The following is a 16897-nucleotide window of genomic DNA, read 5'->3' on the forward strand; positions in this document are numbered from 1 at the left end:
TTAGCCCAGGCAGGTACCACAAAGTCTGTGGATAGGCTTCAGTCTCACATGGTGCTCAAAGGGCGTCCACCAGTCTTTTCACTTGGTCATGTGGTGTGATACTTTGAACATATCAAAACAAATTATCACCAAAATCACCCCACCAGAACAGTAGCTGGTATTGCTCCATTTGACACATTTCAGAAAAAAAGTGATGACGTCAACATGTGTAGGACACAATCAAGGGGAAGAGTGTGAACTTCTCACTGCCAACACCAAACCCTCCCCTTCCAGAAAACAACCGCCATAACAGACACTCTAGGACTTCTCCGGTAAGGGATACAAAAGTCACTCTTATCAACTTTAAATTGGTAGAGGAAAAGCCCAGCGAGGAGATTTTTTTTTTATTTTTATTTTTTTTTAAAAAGACCTCTTCCCCCTTATATTATTTTGCCCCGTACCTGTTGCTTAAGCAAATAAAGCGCTGCTCATAATCTGTCTAGAGATCATGTAGACCTAGAACAAATGCACGGCTATAAAGTATTTTCAAATCTTGGTTATGTTATTGCTTAGGGAACACCGCTCGTGTGACACAAGCTTTTGGTTTTTTCTACCTGTAGTATTCTCATTGGATTTAGATGGTGGTGAGAAGATGGCATGGTTGGTCTATGTCAGAAGACAAGGCTGCACTCTCTTACTTTGGTATGAAGATGGTGTTCCTTAGAAAGTTCTCAAATTTCTTCTGAAAGGACTCTTCGGCCAGATCTAGGAGTTGGACACCATTTTTTTGGCATGGGCAGCACTTATCCTCAGCATCCGGATGGTCTTCTTCATCATTATCGAACCTGGTATCAGCACTGCTGGTGGGCAGCTTCAGACCTGCATGAAAATAGGGACACATAGGAAAGAACATCCGGATTAGCGATAGGTGAATATACACTGGATGCAGTTTTCTTAAAATATAATGCCCCAAATTAAGTTTCAACAAAGCATCTCCCCCAGCAGCCTAACCCTAACACTCCCTCCCCACAGCCAAACACTAACCCTCCCTGGTGGTGCTTAAACCCCCCCCACCCCCCCTTCCCCTCCCATTTCCACTGATGTCGGCATTCTGGCACCAGCATTCTGGCTTTGTGTCGGGTTTCCTGCGCCGGGATTTCGACTGGCTACATTACCAGCCAAATTATGTTTAACGAGATGTATTCTAAATTCTTCACTGAAACTAGCCGCCTGCAGCAGATATAACCGCCGGGCACATTCTACTGTACAATGGAAATCACATATTGTTCAGGAAGTTCTTCCCAACACTGCTGCAGAGGTTCCCATAGATGTGTTGTACTTGAAGTTTGCTTTGCTTTCACCCTTCTGTCTTGTTCATCCCAAACCAGCACGATGAAGTCTAGAGGGGGAATTCAAATATTATAGCACCCCCTCTCTCCAGTCTAAGTGACAGGAGATAGAGGGGCTATATTCAAATGGCCCCCCTTATCGCACTAATCGCACCCATTATAGTTGGGTTTAGGTGCACAATGCACCTAAACCTGACTAAGTAATAGGTGCGATCGTGAAAAAAAAGGGTCTCCTTACGCGCATTTCAGCTCGCTGCCCCCGGGGGTAGCGAGCTGAAATGAACTTGCTGTGCCTGTCCGCAGCAACATTAGAATAGCTGTAGGTGGGCGCAATCGTGGGAGGGAGCATTTGAATCCGGCCCTAGTCTGGAGCCCGTACTGGCCATTCTGTGGATTGAATCCTGCGGACTTGTTCTTTTCCTCAAAAGGTAGCTCTGACGTACCCTTGGCCAACTAGGCATAGACCATGGTTCTGAAAAAAACTAGGGTAGCCCTTTTGGTTCAGGTTGCCAGCGATTCTGTGCAAGTACTCAGGATCCAACAAAAGAGCCGAGACCATCACACTTTCTCCTCCATGTTTGACAGTTGGTGTCAGGGGTGTATTTACTAAGCTCCGGCTTGTAAGAGTGTTTACTAATCTACACCTACACCGGTAGCAGTTTCCCTGATCATCTTTGAACCATTTCAGGTTATGTGCTGGACTTTAATCGTTAACATTTCAATAATAATTGGAAAAGTGGGTATATTTCAAAACCTTTGCATGGTCCTGTATATCAGTTTACAATCTTTTTTTCCACTAATACATGTTTATTATTTTATTGTGAACCACTTTTTCACCAGTAGGTCTTCTAGATTACAGCACATTACATGCTCATTTTTACTTGACTTTTCTAGTTACAGTAATAATGACTTCAGAATTGTTTCCGCAACCTTTCCTCCTTACAGGCCAACATAATCACAATACAGAAGTAAAAGGCTATTTTGCAAACAAACAGGATTTTACATTCCAATGGCCATGTGATAAGTATGCCCCAGGTCTGGCTGTAATGGTTCTGCTTTTCAGTTATAATCCTGGGAGTCACCAGGTGCAAGGATTGAACAGAACCTTTACATCATGCGTCTGCTATTTCAGCTGCAGGAACGGTAGCCCCTATCCACCTACACTATTTTTTACATTTTTAAACACAAAAAAAGAAGATTAAAAAAAAAAAAAATGCATTTTTACATTAACTAAGTAGGCTTAGCCATTATTACAATGTGTAGGTGTTGCCTCAGTGTTGTTTGATTGTAACCTCCTGTGAAGCCTGGGAGGAGGAAGCTTAGGTGGGATTTACATTTTCAAAAAACATTCATAAAAAAATAAAATAATAATAATAATAAATAATAATATTTGTATTAATTTTTTACATATATGTACAAGTGTACATAGGTGTGTGGATGAGTCTGAATCTGCATAAGAAGTTCTATCATGCAGCAGCCGCTGCTTTTTCTTATGCCAAGTTCCGTTGTGCGTCATCTGCTACTTTGTGTACTTGGTAGTTTGTCCAATTTAAGAAATCCTTTACCCCTTCACTTTACAAAGTACTCAACCTGCATTGCACATTTGTATAGGGTCATCAATGGAGCCATCCATGTTCCCACCGCTACTCCTTCACAACATTTAGAAGTTTGTACATTAAAAGAACAGGCTTCCTTTAATTACCTAACGATTGTAGTCTTTACTGCCTTGTAAGGGAGCTGGGAGCTTGTACAACATAACAATAAAATCCAATAATAATTAGTAGAACCCAACAACTCTGCTAGCAGTGAATGTGGGAACCAATAGACTATAAGGCCCTTTCTTCGGAGTTGCCATGCATTGAGTTTTTGAGTTCACCTACAGTACTTCAGTTATTAAAGATTCATTACACATCGTAAGATTAAAAACAGACCACCCACTTAAAACATCTACTGGTTTGTTACCAGATTATCAGAGCCAGATATTGCCCAGTCTGACCTTTGGTGCAGTAATCATTGGTGTAGAGATCCTGGTCTTCTACCAACTGCTGCCAGAGCACCAAGTAGTAGCTGATGTTTCCATTGCGTTGAGTCGGTGGCTTCCATCGAACGATCAGATGTGATGAGGAGTTTGACATGATCATAACATCTTGGGGAACAGTCGGGGCTATGGTAGAGAGAGAAATTAAGTTCCACATATGTTAAAAGTTAGACAAATATGGAGTTGAAACAGAGCCACTGCCCTACTCAACTTCTACCATTACCTGTAGTCTTCTTGCAGCATGTGAAGCCTGACTACATGAAGAGGGGAAGACTTCCAGGCATGGCAGATCGCTTTTAAAGTTAGGATCTGATCAACTAGACAGGGTTTGTGAGGGGTACTCTGCACCTGTTTGGATTGGCTGTGACCCTCTTCTCCAATCCAGGGATGCATATTGTACACACCTACAATTTAGGGAAGTCCCGCTTGAAGGGTTTGTCCAAAATTGGACAACCCTTTCCATGTCTTACTATTTGGATATCTGAACATCAAGTTAACGCGAGCGGGATTCTCCTACCTAAAAGAAATTTCACAAAGATAAGGTAGGCAATTAATCTCACAACAACTTCAGCCTTTTGCTGTCCATGTGAAAAGACATAGGGCCTATTTATGGAGGGTTTATATATAAATGGTAACGTCCTAGTTCTTCATGAAAGCATCTAAAAAGGTAACCAGCCAACAATGGCTTTAAAAAAAAAAAATATAGCAATCAAGAGACTAGGAGTCTAAAACAAGTTTTCACGTATCTGTACAGTTCTGGATGATCTGTGGGGCAATGTGACCTGGAATGTTCTAATCCTAATTTCATTCTAAAGGATTCCAAACTAGTGTTACACAGTAAAACCTTTCCAAATATGTGGTGGACCAATAGGTCTTGCATATTTTATTGGGAGTTCTATTGTCTTTGGTTTCAGTAAGAGAGTTGGCATCAGTGGGCCATCAAGGTTTGTATTAAAGCAAAGCAGAAAACAGTAGCGCAACACCTGATGGGAAGAGATCAAATACATTCTTGCCATCTGTTTGGTGTAAAGGAGTCTATCAAGGTCTACTTCTACTAAATGATTCTTAGCAGTCTTGAATGTCCTCATCTCACCTAAGCTCTTGGCACTCGCTCTAGTACTATTGTTGGTGTCTGTTGCTCGAAAGAATTTTGTATTTTGGTATGAGGCCATGACCGTGCCAGCACATTGCTATAGGGCTTGGACTCTAGGAGGGCCACCAAACTCCCTAGAGCAGGTCTCAACTTGCATAATTGTAGCTTTTTCAGAATTTGGAATCCAGGAAGCTCTTCTGTCAGTGTGTTGGGTAACAGACAAGTCATGACCTGAGATGCTCTGCACTAAGTCATGACCTGTACAAAGACGTGCACCAAAGCCAAAGTCACAAAAACACAAGCTGGGTGCTGCCATAAATAAATACAACATAAACAGTGCAGGTTCCAAGTGCCTGACTCCTGAAATTATAGTGTTTGGGCAGGGAGGAGGAGGGGGGCTTTATTTTATGTAAATAAAACACAATATTTATAAGGAAAGGCTCAGAAAGACAAAAAAAATAAAAATTAGATTTGACTTCTTTCATTGCACTCTCCAATCATGGAGGCCCTATCTCTTATAGACCATAAAATAGAATGACATTGAACAGCTCGCCAGAGACTCTGGTTCATAAACTGAATATTCGAATGGTGGGCAATGTAAATGACAGATTTTGGCTTTTACACAGATAGCCGAAAAAGGCTGATCAGGATTTTTCTAACTGAGAAATCACCAACCATCAAACTGGCTCAGTAGAGAATGTTACACTGAAAGTGTCCTACAATACCTGCTGGTTTAGTCCGAATATAAACCACATCACTCTGGGCACCAAAATTCCTTCCTTCCTCTGCCGTGTTCAAAGTGATGGAGCGTACATAAATGGCATACTGGGTCCAAGGTTTCAGGTTAAGTAAAGTGATACTTGGCTCTTGTTCGTTGTTCAGCGGCAACTCTACGTCTACCACATTCCAGCTGTTGGCCCCACAGGCATCCTGCCCCAGATACTCAGTTATGTTCTGAAACGGCCTAAAATAAAGGGACCACGAGCAGGGAAATTATTCACCCATTGAACATGATTCAATAATTTGAAAATATGTCCACAATTAGTCACCAACTACTCATTAGCCGCTCATTAGGTCTTCTGAAACATTGAAGAATTACTACAAAAGTTATTAGATGCCAATTAGCAATTACATGTAACACGTTCCCTGAGGAAGAACTTCTCAACAGTGATCCTCAAGTTCCCCCAGTGGGTCACCTTTGGATGACTTTCTCTTGTTGACTCAACTTACGACTCTTTGTAGTGAACGATGAAGCTCAACAGATCCCGGGAATCTGGGGACTGGTATCTCTCCCATCTTAAGAAGATGCGGTCAGATTCAGTCACGTTGGTTACGAATCTTAGAGCTTGTGTGTTGCCTAGGATGGAAAGAGAGATCTGGTTTCATCTTCATTATAGGCAACAAAGCGGCATTTTGAAGAAAAGAATTAGGTTTTTCGAAAAACTCACAAGAAGCCCGGTCACCATTAGTGCGGGGATTTATGTCAGCCTTATTCTGTCTCCCCCTTGTCCCTGTTAAGTCCTCTGTCTGGTAGATTTCTGACAGACAGAGCTTTGGGTTAAACGCAAAGTATAATTTTCCAGAGGGAACGGAAAGACTCTTGTGGTTGGGATCCCAGAGCTGTTGCAGGTTTTGGTTGTCCAAGATATATAAAGTATAATTCCTGAAAGATGGGAAAAAAACAACAACAACAGGAGATCAGTCATGAAAAGATGAAATCAGAACTTTCAGACATTTATGGGTTTGTTTTTATCAGTTTCTCCATACAGTAAACCCTGGTGACCGTTCTGCCGACGGAGACTCATTTGGGCTACTGACTTTTGCAGTCTATGTTCTAAGGGTTTATGAAGAAACCTCCATATAGGCAGACTTTGAGAATTAGCTTTAGTGGCAAACAGGACCTCCGTACAATAACGCCCTACAGATGGCCAGTTATGGATCTTTGGCAGTAAGGTCAAACAACCTGGTTATGTGATGTCCAAACTCACAGAGATTATGGTCAACAGCATAATTTAACATGTTAAATATTTGGACAATTATTAACTACTACTACTACTACTACTACTACTACTACTACTACTACTACTACTACTACTACTACTACTACTACTACTACTACTACTACTACTACTACTACTACTACTACTACTACTACTACTACTACTACTACTACTACGCATATTTCATTACTTTTGTGAAGTGGTCATTAACCCTTTTTTATACCACTACAGTTATAAGCTGGATTCCAAGCTGTTTTTTCGGCATTTGGTTTAATAATTTTGGTTCACCAGCAGACAACCCAGATACCAAATTATTATTTGGCTTGAAGGATTGGACTTTGTCCAGAGTCACTGGTCATTTGTGGTCCCCACACTGGGGTAAATTTACTAAGATGGAAGTTCTATGCAAGATGGGATGTAATCAGATTATACTTCTCATTTATCTAGCATCTTCTGGAAGATAATACCTGGAATCCCAGCTTAAATAGAAGTCCCATTTTAGTAAATTTACCCCTTTGAGTACTTATATCATATTAGCATGGGTATGTAGTTGGCAGGCCGACATTCATGATGTCGGCAATCAGAACACCGGTGCCAGAATCCTAACGCTGGAATCCAGACAGCCAGAATCCTGAATGTAAGTATTTTGCGTTGGGTTAGGGTTAGGCTGCGGGGAGGAAGGTTAGGGTTAGCCACTAGGTGGAGGGTTAGGCACTAGGGGAGGGGGTAAGGGCTGGGCTGGGGGAGGGGAGGGAGGGTTAGCTTACCTTCCATAACATGACGGTATTCTGACCGTCGACATCTCAACTGGTGGGATCATGTACCCAACCCACATGCATGTTTGCCAAATCACACCCAAAAAAATGTAATGTGATCAATGATCCAACGGAAAGTACCATACAGTTACTGTATCTACACTTATTTAAATGCATTTTACATTTATTTTCACTTGGTAATCATCAAGGTGATACGTTATCTGGTCTACAGATCTACACTAAAACGGTCTACAGTCAATAGGTCGACATGCATTAGGTCAACGTGGTCAAAAGGTCAACGTGAAAAAGGTAGAAAGTTCCAAAGGTCGACTGCTTCAAAAGCTCAACATGACAATGGCCGACACAAGTTTTTTTATTTATATTTTTCATTGTTTTAAACTTTTTCATATATTGCCACCCAGGTGGACTACAAGCGAGAATAGTAACATGATGAACACTAATGGGGCTTTTTTGTGGCCGAAAAGTAACAAAACATTTTTTTTTTAAATGGTGTCAACCTTTTTTGTGTCGACATTTTGACTATCGACCTTTTCTACTGTCTACCTATTCCATGTCAACCTTTTGACCCTGTTGACCTAATGCATATTGACCATTAGTCTTCGACCTATTGACTGGAGACCTTTTTAGTGTAGATTTAATGATCTACACCCGGTGATGCACCCTGGTTAAGAACAATGTAAGTACATAACGTCTGTAATAGAAGTTCTAGTATTAAGTTTTGCTTGCCAAGAGGGAAAACGTCTCAGTAGACAATTTTACAAGTTAAACATAGGTAACGTATCCAATTCATGTCTTCGGAACCTTTTTAGTAATGTGAAAGTGAAGGGGGGCTCGTTCTCTTACCCATCCACCATGGAATCTCCCCGAATAAGTTTCAGATTTTTAAAAAAGGACAAGGAGACCAGAGCGAAGGAGTGCTTGATTTTTAGGAAGCCCGTGATGGTCTCGATAAGACCCAAACTTCTCTGGAGCTCAGAAGCCAGGTTATCTGAAAGCAAAACAAACAATAGGAATTCTATTAGAAGTGGAGGTCATTTGTCCAGAAATAGGTACTTATAAATGTAATAAATAGGTCTGTAAAATCAGGATACGCAGGAAACGGATAACAGCAGCCAGTGTCTGCAAAGGATTCTGGGAGTTTTGTAGGCTGGCTAAAGTCATGTTAATTCATCTCTCCCATTCTCTGTGTCCCTTCTCTACGCTGCATCAACCATTCATTATTAAATAAACACTGATTGCAACAAATATGGGGGATACTCACTTCCCCTGCGGATGTTGAAGATCAGACTGCCCTCGATGTGTGTACAGCCAGTCAGCTCTTTGGCAGTCTGAATGGAATCGATGGCTTTAGTTCCAACCTTGCACACTTTTGGACAGCGTCCTTCACACTTGTGGCAGATGGTGCTGTAATAAAATACAAAAGATTATGTGGAAAAATGCTGAATGTGTTGGGTTCACTTAAAGCATACATATTCAATGCATAGTAATGAACCAATAGGTAAAATGGCAGGAACTTTTTGTCTAGTATTAGAAACAGAGAACAGCTTAGGTGTTATCATTTTGGGGCTTGTTTACCAAGCATTTTTGACCCTTATTTATCAAGAAGGAAACCCCAGATTATTATTATTTTTTTCGTTTGCACATGAGCAGTACCAGCCTCAATCACAAAAGAATGGCCAGGGGATCTCACAGGCAGTGGTACGCCGACTGCAACACTACACTGCCAGAGAGATGGTTTTCACAACACCGCCCAGGCGGGTGTAAAATTGATAAAATGCGCTGGTGCAGGATGTAGTCAAAGGCACCCCCACAATGTCGACAGTTACATCGACGTGGTTGAAATGTCGACAGGCAGTATGCCAACATTCTCAGAATGTCAACAGGTGAAATGTCAACACTGTCAGAACGTCGACATTAGGGTTAGGCAGCAGAGGGGGTGGGACTAGGGTTAGGCACTAGAGGAAAGGTTAGAGGTATGGATTAGGGTTAGCAGGGAAATAAATCACCAAAACTCCAGAGGATTGGAGGTCTGACCCAAAAGTCAGTCACGTGACGCCTGGACCCGAAAGACATTGCTGGAGCAGATGTAGCCATTGGGAGAAAGTAACTCGCCGCTGGGCCACCAGGGACTATATGCTGAAATGTCATCACTGTTGACATCATCGGTGGCTCCTTACCGGTCTTGCCAGGGGAAGGGGGGCGGGGGGGGGGGGTGCTGGCTGATCTACTGGCTCCCTGGCCCTGCCCTCTCGTGATAAATAGAGGACGTCAGCGGAGGTGGGGCTTAAGTCCATCACTGGTAGCAGGGGAGTAGCTTCCTATAGACTTATCATACTGTCCTTTTAAACTGGGACATAAAATCTGTCCATTCAAAGTAACTGTATTCCTGACTACAAATTGCAATTGCTCTAATGTTTACCATGGGGAGAGATAAACATGAGAACACAAAATAAATAGTGTCCCGACCAATAACAGGAAGATCCGGTAATTCGCCCGGATGACAAATGCATCTGGGTTCGATATTACATAAAGTACATAGTGGAATATATGGCAATCACGCCAAAAAGCTGGGTCATGCAGTAGAAGTAGTGTGGTTAGCTAATGACCGGTTGTTGGGCAACCAAACATTTCAGCATGTACAAAAAAGCAAAATAAGTGTATCTTAATCTTTTACCGATGGATTCGGCTCACCCTATGGAACAATGATGGGACAGTTTGTCTAAAAAATTTTTGCTAGGGGAAGATAGGTGAAGTCAGTCGTCCAGTTACACACCTGCTTTCATTCCTGGTAAACCCTGATGGGCACTCGGAGAGACAGTGGTTCTTGTAGATAACAAATTTGGAAGATTCCCGGGGGTTCTCTGAGACTTTGCGCAGACTCGTACAGTACCCCAACGTGACACAGCGCCAGCCCTCATACACGTATGTGTTAGAAGGACAGGAGGGCAAGCACTCGTCATTGTAGAAGAAGTTGCGGCAAGCCGCACATTGATGACTGTCTCCAGACCGCTTACAGCCCCCCAGGCACTCGCGGTGGCAGCATTCCCCACTGCTCGTGCAGGCGATATTCTTACCACAGTTACACACTGAAAACAAAGAATAGAAGTCAGTAGAGAATTAAAAAAAAACCTGCATCTTAGAAAGGTCTTTACAATAACTAGAGAAGCCCTTAACAGGATTTCTTTGGGGCCACTGTATAAGGCTGGAAGTGGCCTGTAAGATTATTGCCCCATTATGCTAGTAGGAAATATGCTCCAGACAATGCTAGACGGTAACAAACAGGTTACCAGGAACATCACCCGTTTACTGTATTTTCATTCCTAGCATACACACTTGTGGGCTTGCAACACCTGTAACTTGCTATCGATTGTGAATGTAATGCTTGGCCACTGTTCCTATTTTGTATGTATGGACAATGGCACACTACCACTGATCTTGTTATGTATGTAATAGGAGTTATTAAAAATAAGAATTTACTTACCGATAATTCTATTTCTCGGAGTCCGTAGTGGATGCTGGGGTTCCTGAAAGGACCATGGGGAATAGCGGCTCCGCAGGAGACAGGGCACAAAAAGTAAAGCTTTAGGATCAGGTGGTGTGCACTGGCTCCTCCCCCTATGACCCTCCTCCAAGCCAGTTAGGTACTGTGCCCGGACGAGCGTACACAATAAGGGAGGAATTATGAATCCCGGGTAAGACTCATACCAGCCACACCAATCACACCGTACAACTTGTGATCTAAACCCAGTTAACAGTATGATAACAGCGGAGCCTCTGAAAAGATGGCTCACAACAATAATAACCCGATTTTTGTAACTTTGTACAAGTATTGCAGATAATCCGCACTTGGGATGGGCGCCCAGCATCCACTACGGACTCCGAGAAATAGAATTATCGGTAAGTAAATTCTTATTTTCTCTATCGTCCTAGTGGATGCTGGGGTTCCTGAAAGGACCATGGGGATTATACCAAAGCTCCCAAACGGGCGGGAGAGTGCGGATGACTCTGCAGCACCGAATGAGAGAACTCCAGGTCCTCTTTTGCCAGGATATCAAATTTGTAGAATTTTACAAACGTGTTCTCCCCTGACCCCGTAGCTGCTCGGCAGAGTTGTAATGCCGAGACCTCTCGGGCAGCCGCCCAAGATGAGCCCACCTTCCTTGTGGAATGGGCCTTAACCGATTTAGACTGTGGCAGGCCTGCCTCAGAATGTGCAAGTTGAATTGTGTTACAAATCCAACGAGCAATCGCCTGCTTAGAAGCAGGCGCACCCAACTTGTTGGGTGCATACAGTATAAACAGCGAGTCAGATTTTCTGACTCCAGCTGTCCTGGAACATATTTTCAGGGCCCTGACAACTCCTAGCAACTTGGAGTCCTCCAAGTCCCTAGTAGGTGCAAGGCACCACAATAAGCTGGTTCAGGTGAAACACTGACACCACCTTAGGGAGAGAACTGGGGACGAGTCCGCAGCTCTGCCCTGTCCGAATGGACAAACAGATATGGGCTTTTTTGAGAAAAAACCACCAATTTGACACTCGCCTGGTCCAGGCCAGGGCCAAGAGCATGGTCACTTTTTATGTGAGATGCTTCAAATCCACATATTTGACTGGTTTTAAACCAATGTGATTTGAGGAATCCCAGAACTACGTTGAGATCCCACAGTGCCACTGGAGGCACAAAAAAGGGGTTTGTATATGCAATACTCCCTTGACAAACTTCTGGACTTCAGGAACTGAAGCCAATTCTTTCTGGAAGAAAATTTACAGGGCCGAATTTGAACCTTAATGGACCCCAATTTGAGGCCCATAGACACTCCTGTTTGCAGGAAATGCAGGAAACGACCGAGTTGAAATTTCTTTGTGGGGCCTTCCTGGCCTCACACCACGCAACATATTTTCGCCACACGTGGTGATAATGTTGTGCGGTCACCTCCTTTCTGGCTTTGACCAGGGTAGGAATGACCTCTTCCGGAATGCCTTTTTTCCCTTAGGATCCGGCTTTCCATCGCCATGCCGACAAACGCAGCCGCGGTAAGTCTTGGAACAGACATGGTACTTGCTGAAGCAAGTCCCTTCTTAGCGGCAGAGGCCATAAGACCTCTGTAAGCATCTCTTGAAGTTCCGGGTACCAAGTCCTTCTTGGCCAATCCGGAGCCATGAGTATAGTTCTTACTCCTCTACGTCTTATAATTCTCAGCACCTTAGGTATGAGAAGCAGAGGAGGGAACACATACACCGACTGGTACACCCACGGTGTTACCAGAACGTCCACATCTATTGCCTGAGGGTCTCTTGACCTGGCGCAATACCGGTCCCGTTTTTTGTTCAGACGGGACGCCATCATGTCCACCTTTGGTATTTCCCAACGGTTTACAATCATGTGGAAAAAACTTCTCAATGAAGTTTCCACTCTCCCGGGTGGAGGTCGTGCTGAGGAAGTCTGCTTCCCAGTTTCCATTCCCGGGATGAAAAACTGCTGACAGTGTTATCACATGATTTTCCGCCCAGCGAAAAGTCCTTGCAGTTTCTGCCATTGCCCTCCTGCTTCTTGTGTCGCCCTGTCTGTTTACGTGGGCGACTGCCGTGATGTTTTTCCCACTGGATCAATACCGGCTGACCTTGAAGCAGAGGTCTTGCTAAGCTTAGAGCATTATAAATTTACCCTTAGCTCCAGTATATTTATGTGGAGAAAAGTCTCCATACTTGATCACACTCCCTGGAAATTTTTTCCTTGTGTGACTGCTCCCCAGCCTCTCAGGCTGGGCTCCGTGGTTACCAGCATCCAATCCTGAATGCCGAATCTGCTGCCCTCTAGAAGATGAGCACTCTATAACCACCACAGGAGAGACACCCTTGTCCTTGGATATTGGGTTATCCGCTGATGCATCTGAAGATGCGATCCGGACCATTTGTCCAGCAGATCCCACTGAAAAGTTCTTACGTGAAATCTGCCGAATGGAATTGCTTCGTAGGAAGCCACCATTTTTACCAGGACCCTTGTGCAATGATGCACTGTTTTTAGGAGGTTCCTGACTTGCTCGGATAACTCCCTGGCTTTCTCTTCCGGGAGAAACACCTTTTTCTGGACTGTGTCCAGAATCATCCCTAGGCACAGCAGACGTGTCGTCGGGATCAGCTGCGATTTTGGAATATTTAGAATCCACCCGTGCTGATTGTAGCAGTATCCGAGATAGTGCTACTCCGACCTCCAACTGTTCCCTGGACTATGCCCCTATCAGGAGATCGTCCAAGTAAGGGATAATTAAGACGCCTTTTCTTCGAAGAAGAATCATCAATTCGGCCATTACCTTGGTAAAGACCCCAGGGTGCCGTGGACAATCCAAACGGCAGCGTCTGAAACTGATAGTGACAGTTCTGCACCACGAACCTGAGGTACCCTTAGTGAGAAGGGCAAATTTGGGACATAGAGGTAAGCATCCCTGATGTCCCGGGACACTATATAGTCCCCTTATTCCTGGTTCGTTATCACTGCTCTGAGTGACTTCATCTTAATTTGAACCTTTGTAAGTGTTCAAAAACAAATTTTTAGAATAAGTCTCACCTAGCCTTCTGGCTTCAGTACCACAATATAGTGTGGAATAATACCCCTTTTCTGTAGTAGGAGGGGTAATTTAATTATCACCTGCTGGGAATACAGCTTGTGAATTTTTTCCCATACTACCTCCTTGTCGGAGGGAGACTTGGTAAAGCAGACTTCAGGAGCCTGCGAAGGGGAAACGTCTCGACATTCCCATCTGTACCCCCGGGATACTACTTGTAGGATCCAGGGGTCCTGTACGGTCTCAGCGCCATGCTGAGAACTTGTCAGACGCGGTGGAACGCTTCTGTTCCTGGGAATGGGCTGCCTGCTGCAGTCTTCTTCCCTTTCCTCTATCCCTGGGCAGATATGATCTTATAGGGACGAGAGGACTGAGGCTGAAAAGACGGTGTCTTTTTCTGCAGAGATGTGACTTAGGGTAAAAAACGGTGGATTTTCCAGCAGTTGCCGTGACCACCAGGTCCGATGGACCGACCCCAAACAAGTCCTCTTCCTGTATACGGCCATACTGTGCCGTTTGGAATCTGCATCACCTGACCACTGTCGTGTCCATAACATCTTCTGGCAGTTATGGACATCGCGTTTATTCATGATGCCAGAGTGCAAATATCCCTCTGTGCATCTCGCATATATAGAAATGCTCTATAGTCAATAAAATACTGTCCCTGTCAAGGGTATCAATATTTTTAGTCAGGGAATCCGACCAAGCCACCCTAGCTCTGCACATCCAGGCTGAGGCGATCGCTGGCCGCAGTATAACACCAGTATGTGTGTATATACTTTTTATTATATTTTCCAGCCTTGTCAGCTGGTCCTTGAGGACGGCCCTATCTATAGACGGTACCGCCACTTGTTTTGATAAGCGTGTGAGCGCCTTATCCACCTTAAAGGGTGTTTCCCAACGCGCCCTAACTTCTGGCGGGAAAGGGTATACCGCCCATAATTTTCTATCGGGGGGAACCCACGCATCATCACACACTTTATTTAATTTATCTGATTCAGGAAAAACTATGGTAGTTTTTTCACATCCCACATAATACCCTCTTTTGTGGTACTTGTAGTATCAGAAATACGTAACACCTCCTTCATTGCCTTTAACGTGTGGCCCTAATAAGGAATACGTTTGTTTATTCACCGTCGACACTGGATTCAGTGTCCCTGTCTGTGTCTGTGTCGACCGACTAAAGTAAACGGGCGTTTTAAAACCCTTGACGGTGTTTTTGAGACGTCTGGACCGTACTAATTGTTTGTCGGCCGTCTCATGTCGTCAACCGACCTTGCAGCGTGTTGACATTATCACGTAATTTCCTAAATAAGCCATCCATTCCGGTGTCGACTCCCTAGAGAGTGACATCACCATTACAGGCAATTGCTCCGCCTCCTCACCAACATCGTCCTCCTACCTGTCGACACACACGTACCGACACACAGCACACACACAGGGAATGCTCTGATAGAGGACAGGACCCACTAGCCCTTTGGAGAGACAGAGGGAGAGTTTGCCAGCACACACCAAAAACGCTATAATTATATAGGGACAACCTTATATAAGTGTTTTCCCTTATAGCATCTTAATATATATATAAGCATATCGCCAAATTAGTGCCCCCCCTCTCTGTTTTAACCCTGTTTCTGTAGTGCAGTGCAGGGGAGAGCCTGGGAGCCTTCCCTCCAGCCTTTCTGTGAGGGAAAATGGCGCTGTGTGCTGAGGAGATAGGCCCCGCCCCTTTTTCGGCGGTCTCGTCTCCCGCTCTTAACGGATTCTGGCAGGGGTTAAATATCTCCATATAGCCTCCGGAGGCTATATGTGAGGTATTTTTAGCCAAAATAGGTATTCATTTGCCTCCCAGGGCGCCCCCCTCCCAGCGCCCTGCACCCTCAGTGACTGCCGTGTGAAGTGTGCTGAGAGGAAAATGGCGCACAGCTGCAGTGCTGTGCGCTACCTTTAGAAGACTGAGGAGTCTTCTGCCGCCGATTCTGGACCTCTTCTTACTTCAGCATCTGCAAGGGGGCCGGCGGCAAGGCTCCGGTGACCATCCAGGCTGTACCTGTGATCGTCCCTCTGGAGCTGATGTCCAGTAGCCAAGAAGCCAATCCATCCTGCACGCAGGTGAGTTCACTTCTTCTCCCCTAAGTCCCTCGTTGCAGTGATCCTGTTGCCAGCAGGACTCACTGTAAAATAAAAAACCTAAGCTAAACTTTCCTAAGCAGCTCTTTAGGAGAGCCACCTAGATTGCACCCTTCTCGGCCGGGCACAAAAATCTAACTGGCTTGGAGGAGGGTCATAGGGGGAGGAGCCAGTGCACACCACCTGATCCTAAAGCTTTACTTTTTGTGCCCTGTCTCCTGCGGAGCCGCTATTCCCCATGGTCCTTTCAGGAACCCCAGCATCCACTAGGACGATAGAGAAAATGCATTCTTGTTATATATTTGTGGAGAATACGGGTGGTTGGGTGGAAAGATCAGTGCCTAGAACAGTTGCCCCATGCACTCCGAGCAGAGCAAGGGCGAACTTGCAGAAACGTTCATGTATGTGAAGAAATTAAGTGTGTCCTTCAAGTTTACAAAAGGCATTACCACATCTCTATGGCTGGGGTAGGCAAATCTGTGGCCCTGCAGCTGCTGTGGAACTACACATCCCAGCATGCTCTGCTACACTTTTAGCATGTCTTAACAGCAAGCCCGCGTCAGAGCATGCTAGGACATGTAGTTCCACATCAGCTGGAGTGCCGCAGGTTTCCTACTGAAGATCTCAGCTGCAGTACCGTGGCACAGTAGTCCCCATAGACTTCTATGGTGCTGAAATATGGCAGCAAGCTATGGACAGCAATATTTCCAGAGCATGCCTCTGATAGCAAACACCACCGTTAGATGGCATTGCCTATGGTAGCCTACTATATGGGCTACTTGCAGCACAATTACCTGTAAAAGGATCCAAAGGATTCTGCTCTTTTATTGGTCTCTTGCGCACAGGTGGTCATCGACCAGCGCATTTCAATTACAGGGTCAGAAACTTCGAGGCAAAGCATCGCCAGGACAGTTGCCAGTGAACATAAAAGCCGATAAGCCGGGTATTTCATTGCATTAATGTGATTAATGATG

At 44.5% G+C, this 16897-nt stretch overlaps 1 protein-coding gene across 3 annotated transcripts in view; it reads right to left on the reverse strand.

Annotated features, from left to right (window-relative positions):
• Window positions 1-16897, reverse strand: part of INSRR (insulin receptor related receptor) — a 91414-nt gene that overhangs the window by 33905 nt on the left and 40612 nt on the right. For all 3 annotated transcript variants that reach the window (XM_063947122.1, XM_063947121.1, XM_063947120.1), the window contains exons 3-10: window positions 10009-10321; window positions 8497-8639; window positions 8079-8223; window positions 5908-6122; window positions 5690-5816; window positions 5185-5423; window positions 3325-3492; window positions 678-858 (exon numbers count right to left, since the gene is read on the reverse strand). In XM_063947122.1, the coding sequence (XP_063803192.1) occupies window positions 678-858; window positions 3325-3492; window positions 5185-5423; window positions 5690-5816; window positions 5908-6122; window positions 8079-8223; window positions 8497-8639; window positions 10009-10321 (1531 nt within the window). The remainder of the gene's footprint in view (window positions 1-677; window positions 859-3324; window positions 3493-5184; window positions 5424-5689; window positions 5817-5907; window positions 6123-8078; window positions 8224-8496; window positions 8640-10008; window positions 10322-16897) is intronic.

Source organism: Pseudophryne corroboree, chromosome 12 (assembly GCF_028390025.1).
Source record: "Pseudophryne corroboree isolate aPseCor3 chromosome 12, aPseCor3.hap2, whole genome shotgun sequence".
NCBI lineage: Eukaryota > Metazoa > Chordata > Amphibia > Anura > Myobatrachidae > Pseudophryne > Pseudophryne corroboree.